Raw genomic sequence first — 13,394 nt, 5'->3', positions numbered from 1 at the left:
AATAAATACTGCTCTTTTTCTTCCATTAACAACTTGTTAAAACACATTAACTTCTTTGTCCCAGGATATCTTTCAAATTCTTGTTTTTCACTTAGACTGTCACAACTTTTTCCCCCTTAACCTGGTAGGCTATTGGAGCTCATCTTCATAGCTCCAAAACTGTGACTTGTACCTAGAATTTCATGCATTTTAAAGTTCTTGACCATTTATTTTAAGTGAACCAAAAACTGCCTCATAAAATGATTGAAAGTCCTGTCACGTTATTTTTGGTATAGCTGCATTGCAGTGCAGATGACACACACCAAATTAAATTTTCTTCATGTAGCACATTTGACTTGTAGCAATTCAATGCTCTTTCTATTAGAAGCAAAACTGTTACAGTCATAATATACCAGAAGTGTCTGATCCTGGTCTCAGAGAGCCACTATCCTGCATGTTGTACTTGTTTCCTTGCTCTAACACACCTCTTCAAGTTCTGCTTTAACGGGTCTTAAGTTAATTTTAAGTTAATGTTGAAAATTTTAATATGCACAATGCAAACCGTTTTAGTTGCATACAGTTTATATACCACYGTCATTTTCATACTAGACATACAGCTGCTATGATCTGCTGGAGTGTGATGTGATTTGTGTCACCTAGGTGTGATGCATCAGGACAAACCAGTTGGGTGTCAGAATTGTATATATTTATACTTATCATCCAAAGACTGTTAACTCACTATATCCAGGAGGCTCCATTATGTGTATCTGGATATATTTTTTTAAATTTTGGAATAAAAAACAAGCCAAACATAAAGTAGGAAAGGAAAGAATGGCTTTCAACATTTTCCTTTTTTTAAAAAATATAAGGAGTAGAAGTTAAAAGTCAGCTGAAAAAAATACTCGTTTCTACTTAAGTACTGTTCTACTTAGTAGAAATATACACAGAATTCCATGCATTTTAAAGTTCTTGACCATTWACTTTAAGTGAACCAATACTGTTTCATAAAGTGGTAGAATGGTAGAACTAAGTTCTACTTAAGTYCATCAATGTGTCTGCAGTGATGCGGGTGCTTTACCGATTGGTTGTGGTGAAGAGAGAGCTGAGCCTAAAGGTGAAGCGTTCAGTTTAAACACGGTCAACGTTCCTACCCTCATCTATGGTCACGAGCTTTGGGTAGTGACCAAAAGAACGAGATCGTGAATTCAAGCGGCCGAAATGAGTTTCCTCTGCAGGGTGTCTGGGCTCTTTCTTAGAGATAGGGTAAGAAGCTCAGTTATACGGGAGGGACTCAAGAGTAGAGCCGCTGCTCCTCCACGTTGAGAGGAACCAGTTGAGGTGGACTATGTCTCTCAGATGGCCTGGGAACACCCTGGGATTCCCTCATATGAGCTGGCCCAATTGGCTGGGGAGAGGGAGGTCTGGGTCTCTCTGCTTAGGCTGCTGACCCCAAGACCTGACCCCAGATAAGAGGAAGAAAACGGACGGACAGATGAGCTCAAGTACAGTAACAAAGTATTTGTACTTTGTTACAACTTTACTTTTTCTAGATTTTCTACTGCTGGACTTTGCAAAATATYTCTACACAAAAAATGTGTTCAACCTAAGCAAAAATTAAACACTTTTAGGGAAGATGAGGACAAGGGACCAGCACAGAAAACAAAGACAAAGACACTGATAAAAACAAGTGGGCAAAGAGCCAGGGTTCCTCTGTTTTATCTAAAGTGGAAAGACGTCAAAATTTTGTCAATCAAAATTTTACAAGGTCAGGAACTTGAGCACCAACACAGAAGTCTTATCTTTTTCTGTTCAAAGAGCTTCTGTTAGCAGGATCACTGGACTGTCTACTGCAATGACAAATAAATAAATAAATAAATAAATAAATAAATAAATAAATAAATAAATAAATAAATAAATAAATAGCCAGCGGTTGTCAATAAAATAATACTTGACTAATTTTTGAAAATTAAAGCATAAATCATCAACATTCTTTTTTCTACAGATTTTTACAAATTCCCAAACTAAAAGAACCCATTTCATTCCTGCATAAATCGTTTCTCTTCTTAGTATAAAAAGTTTAAGAACACTTTACTTGTCCTTCACTCTACTTGTCTCTACTGAAAAGATATTCCAAGTGTGTGAAGCCTCAGAAAACAACCTATCTGAACAGTATCAGAGATTTAGTCATAAGAAAATTATTTTTTTACACAAAGCTGTAGCTGTAAAGATGAAAATAGGTTAAAGATTATAAAAGAAGGGGTTCCTTGATGCTACACATGCTTAGAATAAGAACAGAATCTTCAAAGTGCTTATACTAAATACACAAAAAAAATACAAATGATGAAAACTTGGTAATATAACTGAGCAAATACACTTTGGTGCGCTGCAGGGACTGGGGGCTGAAACCTTGACCCCTCAATTGAAAGATGACTTCCCTACCACTGGGCCAAGCCACCCACTGTACACGTTGGACAAGATTTTTTTTATATACTTATTATCTACCAATGACATAATTCAAACATACAGTGTTGTAGCCTTGGGTGTCTTCTTGTATAAGGAGAGTTCAAATACAGCTCATGGAAAAAAAGATGGATTTGGGATGTTTGCAGCAAGTTTGGGGTGATTTTAGGAAAAGAAGCTGTAACACAAATTATTTTAAAGTGTTCAAAATTCAACCAACAAGACTTAGACTTCTGAGGAACCTTATGAATGTTTCTACATTTTTAAGTTATATTTCTTAATGACTTATACAAGTGGAATAATATAACTATTGAATAATGTCGAACCAAGAACTGAACCTTATGATTWTACCACAAGCAAGGCCAACTTCATCAGCAGAGGAAGTCAGACGAACTAATCAGTGACTGACAATGCAGTTTATTAAAAAAAATTAATAAAACTTTCAATGAAATCGAGTGTCAACAAGTGCATCTACTCAGCTGAAAAGTTAGTTTACAATATGAGCACTCTCTTTTTGTTTCTATTTCTTGCTTTTTCTGTTATGTTTCAACACTTTTACAGCCCAGCAAAGCAAAAGTGTTGCCAGGCAACAACCACTATAATGCATAGTAGGCCTGAAATGTAGAAAAAAATCAGAAAAACACGTTATTGTCAGGCTTGTTCTGCTGTTAATCAAGTTTTCTTTTAAAATGGCCAAATATGCAGTTCACACATCCATCCATCATCCATCCATCCATCCATCCATCCATCCATCCATCCATGATCCATTTATCCATCCATCATCACTCCATCCATCCATCCTTCCATCATCCATCCATCCATCCATCATCCATCCATCCACCCATCCATCATCCACCCATCCATCATCCACCTATCCATCCATTCATCCATCCATCCATCAGCACTCCATCCATCCATACATCCATTCATCCATCCATCCATCCATCCATCCATCCATGCATCCATCCACCCTTCCGTCATCATCCATCCATCCATCCAGCCATCCTCCCTTCATCCCTCCATTTTCTGCTGTTTATCCACATTTAGTTTGTGGAGCTAAGGTCCAGCAGGGAGACTCAGACATCCGTCTCCCCGGTGACACTTTCCTGCTCCTCCTTTGTGATCCCAAGGCTTTTCCATGTCAGAGAGGATCCCACCAGCAACTTCTGAAAACTTCTAGACATAGGCATTTGGGAGGCATAGTTGCCTAAATCCTCTCAGCTGACTTATTTCAAAGCAGAAGAGAAGTGGCTCTACTTTGAGCTACCCTTGGATGTTGGGGCTCTTCGTCTTATTTTTCTGGCTGAACCCAGACACCCAACAGAGAAAGCTTTCAGCTGCTTGTATCAGGATCTCATTATTTCGGTCATTAATCATAAAGCATAACTACGTATATGTGAGGGTTGAAATGTAGACAGACCAGTAAATTGAGAGCTTTACCTCGACAGACAGGAACAACATCTTCCAATTCCTTCACATGAGGCAAAGACTCACTATCAACGAAACAGAAAGCAGGTATATATTTATATCCAGTGTATTTTATTTCACATATAATGAATATACCCAATAGAGGTCAGGGTATAAAGTGGCCAAAACCATCAAGACCTTAGATGATCTCCTGAAATCACCTAAACAGTTTAAGTTTTAGATGTGCACAAATGCCTGAACCCTTAATTAATTATCTGTTTTGTTTATTTACGATTTTAGATTTTTTTTAATGATTGCAATCCTCATAGTAGATAAATATGTGCCTTCTGAATAGTTTGCTAAAAAGAATTGGCTTTATGTCAATCAGTTTCAATTTGTTTACAGACTGAGCAAGACTCAAGGCCAGCAAGGTTAGCCTGTTAAAACAACCCATTCTCACTCCCATGTCGTCACATATTGACGCTTTTCCAAGGTTCCCTCTACGTCCGATTTTGACGCGCCGGGTACCCCCGTCACGTCAGTTACTGACGAGATGGGGCGAAATCTGTTGTCATATTTTCAGAAAGTGTAGAAAAAGCGCAAAAACTACCGTTTCGAAGCCTTAAATTACCTTTGTTCACTTTAGACATCCTGTCCCTGACCCTAGTACCTAAAATTAACCATTTTTAGAAAATGTAGGAAATTCACGTCAACATGTTCCAAAGCCTGAAATTACCTAATATTCACCATGGACATCCTACCCCTGATCCCAGTACCTAAACTTAACCATTAATCCTGATCCCTCATGTTAACCTCAGACCCCCGACCCAAAGACCCCTGGTGGCGCAACCCGGAAAAGCCGCGGGCGTCAAGGACTGACGCGAGGGGGGTACCCGGCGCGTCAAAATCTGACGTAGAGGGGACTTTGGAAAAGCGTCAATATGTGACGACATGGGAGTGAGAATGTGTAGGTTAAAAATGTGAAACAGCAATTTAGTCGTACTGACAAAATAGTTCAGTGGGAGTCTGTGGTCCAAAATGTACTCTCTGATGGCTAACATGCTCAAGACTTTTGAGAGTATTGTTTTTAAATATTCCATGGTTGTATAAATCACATAAGCATTGAAATATACTTCAGTAGTAYCATTATGTTCTAAAAATGTTATGATTTTTTTGTAAGTAGCTGAACATCACATGAGAGCATGTTTTGCATGTTTATATGGCAGCAAGTTTCTGAGAACAGCTTAGCAATTTGTCTAAATATTTGGCCTGTTTCTTCTACAACCCACGTAAAAACTAGTTTAGTTCCAATCTTGGTGACATTTCTGTTGCAAGACTTTGTTAGCAGTGTTTACTGTACTTACTTTGTTAGCTGGGTGAAGCCACCACTTTATTGCTGTATTTCAATATTCAGGCATACTCAAGGTCAACAAATTTTAGTTTCTGAGAAAAAAAGACTATTTTAAAATATATATTTTTGATAGAGGTTTTGTCTTTTATTCAAACTAAGTGGATTAATTTTGGATTTAGTTTGGCTGACTTTAAAAAGAAAACTTTTGTGAATCTGACTGAGTTTCTTGTTCTAAAGGAGAAAAAACTTAATAGAACCAAGTTTGCAAAAATGATTTTTTTGTAAGAATAAAAGCATAGTTTGTCTGAGGTTACAAAGTACACTGTCAATATTTTTGTTCTCTTTTGCTCATTGTTAATGTTTTTTTGTGTGTTTCTCTCCTCTTCACAGGGCCTTTACATCTTCTTAGTCTATGCTGTTTACAACAGTGAGGTAAGATATGTTCAAGTCATTGTCAGCAGTTGCCTTTGTCTCTTTATAAAGCATGTAAGACTTTTTGGACTAATAAATGGTTTTAAAATATGTGTCTGATTTAGGTGAGGAATGCCATAAAAAGAATCAGAGAAAAGAGAAAGGCCTTATCTTTTACAGTAAGTAAACAGAAGCACACAGCAGTGATAGAAACAAACTCACCCCAAATTTACAGTAATTGAATGTGAAATGTGTGATGTCATCATTGTGTGTTCCCATACATTGACAAAAAATTGTGTTCTGCATTTAACCAATCCCATGTGCAATACACCTAGGCAGAGCGGCAGGCAGCTATGTAAGCACCCAGAGAGAAGTTAGACAATTGGTGTCTTTCCCAAGGACACAACAAAACATAAGCATGGCAGGGAATCAAACCTGTGACTTTCCAGTAACCAGCCCCTGCGCCACATCCAGTCCARAATCATACCATAACTCTAACCATGACTGGGTTGTGGTGTGTGTTGACAGAACTGCTCCCAGCCCACCAGCTTCCTGCCTTCCCAGAGGGCYCCGATTACTTCCTGGAGCCGCAGTCCACCAACTCCATCCAGCCCAGAGACAAGTGAGACTTCTGGACCCACCTGTTCCACCTCCACATCATTAGTCATCAAAAATGGTACAGTGTGACTAGTTGTTATCCAGTTTCTAGCTCAGGGTAATTGTTTAACAGTCAAAATGTGTTTTTAGCAAATTAATCACTTAACTTGTGTTTATGTGTCAATTGTTTACAAGGATTCAACTTTTCATATTAATAACAGTGGGGGTTTTTTGTCTTGCACACAGTCAATTCAAGTCAAGCCTACCTGTATTTCTGCTCTGAAATTTTCTTTGTGTTGTTATAAAATGGACATGTCCTGCAAAATCCACTTTTTTAGCTGTTAAATATTTTGTTGTGTACTTGGAGGCTCTGTGAATGCAGAAAAGTTMAACTTAGTCRCTTCTGGTTCTGCATAGATATCTTTATATTCTGTTTGAGTCAAATTTTCAGCCCATTCAGTTTTCTCRATTTTCTATTACATTTTCTGAACRAGTACGTCCAATAATCTGCAAGAGAATTACCATATAAGGTCTGGGCTTACCAACTACAATTTCCTCATCTTAATTGTCCTCTTGTTCTGGGTCAGACTCTGAGTCCAACATGTAAGGCTGGATGAACAAGTCTTCTGTTGTTGACATATTTTAATTGAAAACAGGGTTCATCCAGGGTTTTAAAAAGTAAAAAAAAGTCTAAAATTCAAAAATCTAAATTTTAGGCCTAAAAGTGCCTAGATTTTCATCTAAGTTCTTAAATTTCATTTTGACAAGTCTTATTATTATTATTATTATTTTACTTTTGATCATTCTCAAGAAGCATTGGTTGCGTACTGTAAATAAACAGAGTAAAGCACAGTAATCAGAGACTGACTTGGTCTGTCTTCATGAGATGCTACGTTTGCTACCAGTCATGGTACATGGTTAAACTACTACAGCTGACGGAACAGTTTACTTGCARGTTTTTGACCTCTTTGTCGCTACAACCCCCTGCATACGAGCTTGTTCACTTGCCCAAATAACAAAGTTGTTCAGTCATGTCTGCTYCTTGTCCTTTGAACATAGGAAAGTGTGTTTTCAATAAGACTTGGCTTGATATCAGTGATTTTTGCACTTGGTTGGAAGTGGTTGTAAGAGTACTTACACCTCTTATAATTAAAGTTATAGGGAAAATATTTATCAAGTGTTCTTGGCTTATTAAGGAAATYCCTCCTTTGTGCAAATGGGAATAACACACAATAAGTGATTCAACTCAGTGAATTGGATTTGATCCAGCAACAAACGAGATCGTTTATTTACATAAATCAAACTAATTATGAGTGAACAATTTTATTGTGGACAATCAATTTTCCTATAAAGTTTAAGAATTAACAACAATAAGAATGCGTCCGAGCTTAATTAATTTTTAATATGACAAATTAACTACCTGCCTTGCCAAAACTTAGGTTTTGGCAAGGCAGATAGTTTAAGAAAAGGAGGAAGGTGAGATTTGTTCTTTTAACTTTATTTTAAAGAAAGTGGGTTTAACCAGAAAGGCAAAGTGTCTTTCACTCGGACTAAGCCAGAACCAGGAGTACACTCAGAACAGCCAACTTTTCCCTTGARGATGAGAGTCATCCCTCAACGGTTCAGGCAGTAGGAAAGTAGACAAGTTCAGTAGGAATCCCTCAGGTTGCTTACTTGGCTGTAAACATTTCCYGGCATGTTCCCTTCCAGCGCCAGTCTGGTTCTGCGTCAAGCCGCAGGGTAGAGGCAAGGCAAAACTGGATCCCTTTTCAAAATAAAATTCCTTCCCAGGGGAAGGTTTAAAAACAAGTTACTTGTGGAACTTTTAAGCTCGTGTTTTGTGAGACACGCCATGTGTTYGCAATGTCCCGGCTGCGGAGATTCTCTGTTGGCGAATGGGCCGAATTTCACAGCCAAAGCGTTGTTTCCCCGCGAAGAGAACACAGCTGCTTCCGTGTTGGGGTACAGAAAGTGTGTCTTTTTACTAAGGGTCGGACCAGTTCTTAGTCACTAAAAGGGAAAGGTTCCCAGGTCTGCCCTCAGTTTGATAAATTAGTAAACAGTGAGATTAGAAATGTTAGTTCAGAGACTGCCCATCGCCAGTKTGAAACTAAACACAGATTTTTGGCCATCTGCACAGCWGCACATGTCATGTTGACATTAGCYCTCCAACACTGAAAGAATGAATTATTTCAACRCAAGACATTTGCAATATGATTCAGACAAATAAAACATTGATGTTTCATAGTAAAACTTAAACCAAAACAATTAGTTTAGTTAAGTAAGATATTTCAACAGAAAAATCCATAAAATAACTAAATCACAATGAGAGGGACAGGATCTGTCCTCCTTCCTCATGTAAATGGTAAATGGACTGCACTTATATAGTGCCTTTCTATCCATTCAGGACAATTAAAGCACTTCACACTACAGACATTCATCCATTCACACACTGATGATGGCAAACTACAATTGTAGCCACAGCTGCCCTGGGGCTCACTGACAGAAGCGAAACTGCCATACACAAGTGCCACCGGARCCTCTGACCACCATCAGTAGGCAAGGTGTCTTGCCCATGGACACAACGACTTAGTTGACTGGACGGGGATCGAACCGGCAACCTTCCGGTTCAAGGACGACTCCCCTAACCACTTTACAACAGACGCTCCAAGCAACTTTGATAAACATTGTCTCTAATTATCAAATGCATAAGAACTCTTAGTTGAAAGAAAAATAAATAAAAAAAATAATTAAGATTATTCTGTTTATTATCTGATTAAGAAAAAGAGAATATCTCTTTAAGGTTAAGATTACCTTTATGGCTTAAATTCGGTTTAACTGGAACAGAGTTCTGTCTGTCTTAAAGGGCCCGTAGGCCTAAGGTCAAAGACAGTTTATTGTTTATTCCCTTTAAGGTGACCACTACACGGTCCACAGCAGTCGATATGAAGGTCTCATAGATATGACCCATAATGCATCCATTGACAGCTTCTTCCTTTCAGGGTCACAGGTGTCACTGGTGCCCCTAGTGCGAGGGGCAGGGGACATGCTGGATAGGTACCAAGTCCATCACACGGCCACATAGAGACAAACAACCATTCACACTCTCACCTAGGCACAATTTGGAGTTATCAGTTATCCTAACAGTCATGTTTTTGGTCCGTGGGAGGAAGTCGAAGTACCCGGAGAAAACTCACACATGCACGGAGAGAACATGCAAACTGTACCCAGAAAGGTCTCCAGGCCGAGATTTGAACCGGCCACCTTCTTGCTGAGAGGCATCAGCTCAATGAACTGAGCCACTGTGCCAGTGGTTAGATAGATATGACCATTTCATTAAAATAAATTAGTGTTCTTGTTTTAAAATTAAATATTCTTTAATGGCTAAATTGAAAGCAATAAAAGATGTCWATGTTAAAATTTCTGGGACCATTTGAATGTATCTGTTAATGCCTCGGTTTGGTCTTAAATGTTATTCTTAATGGTCTTAAAAGGTCTACCTCTAACCTGCATGAACCCTGTAAATAGTACATGACATTTGTCTGCATTGCTAGAAAACATAAGCCCCTCTCTCAAACAGGAGTGGACCAATCTGGAAACAGTAAGGGGGCGGGGCTTGAAGCACTTTGAAGGAATCAAATCCAGCTGCTTTTAAACACCAAACAAAAAAGTGGTGAAAGAGGGGCTGGTGAAGTTAGAATAAGGAGGAATTCAAGAGCTTTTGAAGTGGTCCAGCAAACACTCCTGCAGCTAAAATTGGTACTCATTGCTACAAGACTAAACTAATGTTTGCAAACACCAAGAAGCTGCCTCAGATGATCCCCACTGTGTCCACACTTGAAGGAAATGTTATAGAGATGGTTCACACATAAAAATATCTTGAGTTCTTGCTTGATGACTCCCTCYGTTTTAAGCTCCATATTTTTTAATTAAATAGTGATATTCATTGTTAAACCTGTTTGTCCACCATGTGGAGGCTGTGCTCAGAAAGTTGAGTTTACCTGAAACTCCTCAGACTGAAGGAGTCTTTTGAAGGAGAGACGAAACGYTCCATTAAAGAAGAACCCATCCAGATGACCTACTTATTGTGTTGTTTGATTGCCTGTATTTGTACAAATTATTAACATTTGGATTCAACCTAATTCAACATTGCCATTACTAATTGACATTAGCCGGCACAAAAATGGCAATACCTCAARCAGTTTTACTCACAATGAACTAAATTTTAAGTGATATTATCTGATAGTCATCTTCATCTAACACATCTCTGAGTGCTTACACATTTCACTAGATTTCACAATATCACATGAAACTGACAGTCATAACATGTTTTTCTCAACGTAAGATGATTTTGGTTCAAAACTGTGAATTTTTGCTTTTTCTTTGGTGTTCAGAACATACAGTAGCTTCTATTTATTCCAACCACAAAAAGGAAATTTGCAATACTGAAAATCTTTCACACACTGCTAAGTGAAGGACAAGTTTCTGCACAGCTCGTACCATCAGCACAAGAAGGGAGTAACTGACATTCTAGAGAAGGCTGGCCTGATCAAGGGCTTATGAAAGCCTTTTAAAGGTTGTTCTGCTATAAAGAATTATCGCCTGCACTGAAACTTGTCAATAAAAATGAGAGCTGAACATTAGACAGCAGATGCTGCTGCAAAATATCAGACTGACATAAAATTAGGGTTAAATGGTTCATTGTTTAGAACTACCTGTATGAGGACACTTGTGAATGTGTGCATTTTCTGTATTTGCTAATTCATTCATAGTTCAAGGGAGCTAAACCTAAAAGGTACCGTCTAGACAAAGGAGGTTTTGTTTTTTATTTTTCTAAAACATAGCATATTCACATCTTACACATTTGGTCCACTTTAAATGGACCAGAGTTTATTTTCCCCGATGGTCTGGGTCAGTTTTATCTTGCATAAATGTGTCATTCCATTCAGCTTTAAAATTGGAACATGAAACTTTTGAAATGAAAAACTCTTCAAGTATGAATCTAAATATCAGCTACAGAAAAGAAGTCCAATGGATTTATTTTAACAACTTTTTAAGAGACCCTGTACAGGCCACTGCCAAAAGGACCAARCATTTGCAAAGTCACATCTAAGGACAATTTAAAATTCCTAGTTATCCTGACATGTATGGTTTTGAACTGTGGGAGGAAACCAAGTACTCAGAAAACCCACAGAAGCAGCAGTTGAACKAGTAAAGTCTTCACTAAACAGCAGCCATGTTGTAAACATCAGAAGAACTGACAAAGCAAATCTGCCAACTAAAGTGAAATAATTCAAACTAAAAATTCTCATAAACTGCCTTTGTTGTTCAGATTGTTAGTATTTTTTTGTTTTCTGTGAGTTTTATAAAGCTTTCTTTGTTTTGTACTGAGCTTGACTTTGTCTCACTTGATTTGACCTTGCATAAACAAATGTGTGGATCCTGAAACACAGATCTTCAATTCAGTTGTTTGTTTTCTCCTTTTATTTCTTTCAGAAAGTTTCAGAAAAGAGAGTTTTGTGCGTTTTTCTTTGAAACAAGTATCAGGAAACCAAGTGAGTAACATGTATGCTCTATCATTATTCCATGACTCCACCTGCACATGTGTTTAACGTGGGTTTTTATGTGATTATCTTCCTGTTTCAGGTGGTGCAGCTGACAGGCTTCAAGCCTTCAGGTATGATGCTGTCTTGGATCTGTTGGGAGCTCACAGAAGCCCCACAAAAACCATAATTTCATTGCTGAATGAAATGTGCTGTAGTATTACAATGTGCAAAAGAAATTAAAACTACAAAAACAAAAAAATTTGAAGAAACCGTGTGTATCAAAAATAAAAACTAGCTATGAATTGCCTAAAACAGAAAGAAGTCAGAAATGACACGATACAAACAGGATGTAGAGTTTTTAGTGAATAATTTATCAGATATCTCATCTCATGTCCCATAATCCTTCCATTTCTCTGTCGTTTAATTTGGATTAATCTGTAAACATTTGATTCCACTTTGATGTCAAAAACATGTTTTGACAGTTTTTCTGTAAAGGAGGCCCTAATCGCTCTCACACATATCATAGATCAGCATAGCTGCTTGCAAAATACCTTCATTTATTTAAACTTTCATTAGTTTTTTTTAACTGTTCTTGTTGTTCTCAGGACAGCTTATCATGTTTCTGTAGAACGCCTAATTTCAATGACTAATAACATATTTTGCAAAATACACTTTCATTAATTTRCCCTTAGCTACTTGCTGTAAATGAGTTCAAAGGGTAAATAAAATCAACAAGTTATCTTTCCAAGGAAGCCCTCAGACTGTGTTAAATCTGCACTTTGTCTAACCCATTCAGCAGAACCAGGCTCAGGATGGGCTGCCATCTTTCTGGCCTGYCTGAGGTCAAACCTCGTGAACACAGAAACAGAGTTTTGTGGATATGCAATGGCTTTTAATTGTTTGAGCCTTTTYTCCACACACAAACAGATTTTTAGAAACCACTGAATGTTTTTTACTGGAATCCAGAGTGAGAAGATCTAGAAATGCCTCCATTACATTCCCATTGGGCCTAAACGAAACATTTTGAAAACAATGATGTCATAGACTCATCCCTAACCTGAACTATGACCTCAATTATAATGGATGTGCTTGTTATTTTATTATTCCATTTGTTTTTCTTTATAAAGTAAAACTTTTATATGTTGTATTATTTAATTAAACAGGCAGATGATGAACAATAAAATTGCTTTGAGTAGAGCAGAGTATAGTCTGCTATTTTAACACTAAATAAAGTAAGACCACCTGGCCTCAGATGACAGGAGGTGTAGAATCACGACTGACAGCTCAACACAGACCACCACTTGGTGGTCAATTCTGCAGTTTTGTAATCCTGAAGCTGACCACCAGACTGACAGTGGCAGCAGAGGTGGGAGCAAACATCCACACCCTGATTCATCATGGCCTCCTCTTCTCCTGCGAGCACCAATGATCAGGTAATATTATTAGGCTGGATGTCATTTTCATGTCATCATGTGTTGGCTCATTGCAGCGATGMACCAACACATGTATGGAGGACAGAACCTATCATTATTGGAAATAAATGTATAAATATATAACTGGCAAATTAAAATAAATTATAGGGTCAAAAAGAAGTTTGACAAATAAATTATTGTGCCGTTAAATCAATTACATCAATTATTTAG

General features: G+C 37.9%; 1 protein-coding gene across 2 annotated transcripts in view; it reads left to right on the top strand.

Annotated features, from left to right (window-relative positions):
• The window catches only part of adgrd2 (adhesion G protein-coupled receptor D2), an 86,655-nt gene that overhangs the window by 66,277 nt on the left and 6,984 nt on the right, over positions 1-13,394 (top strand). The window contains exons 20-24 of one of the 2 annotated variants that reach the window (XM_014009973.1): positions 5,588-5,629; positions 5,734-5,787; positions 6,137-6,284; positions 11,702-11,760; positions 11,852-11,882. In XM_014009973.1, the coding sequence (XP_013865427.1) occupies positions 5,588-5,629; positions 5,734-5,787; positions 6,137-6,284; positions 11,702-11,760; positions 11,852-11,882 (334 nt within the window). Of the gene's footprint in view, positions 1-5,587; positions 5,630-5,733; positions 5,788-6,136; positions 6,285-11,701; positions 11,761-11,851; positions 13,310-13,394 lie in introns of those variants that run through there. The other variant, XM_014009972.1, reaches the window with a different exon arrangement.

The sequence above is a fragment of the Austrofundulus limnaeus genome, unplaced genomic scaffold (assembly GCF_001266775.1).
Source record: "Austrofundulus limnaeus strain Quisiro unplaced genomic scaffold, Austrofundulus_limnaeus-1.0 Scaffold64, whole genome shotgun sequence".
Taxonomy (NCBI): domain Eukaryota; kingdom Metazoa; phylum Chordata; class Actinopteri; order Cyprinodontiformes; family Rivulidae; genus Austrofundulus; species Austrofundulus limnaeus.
This window is presented reverse-complemented; position numbering and strand designations above follow the sequence as displayed.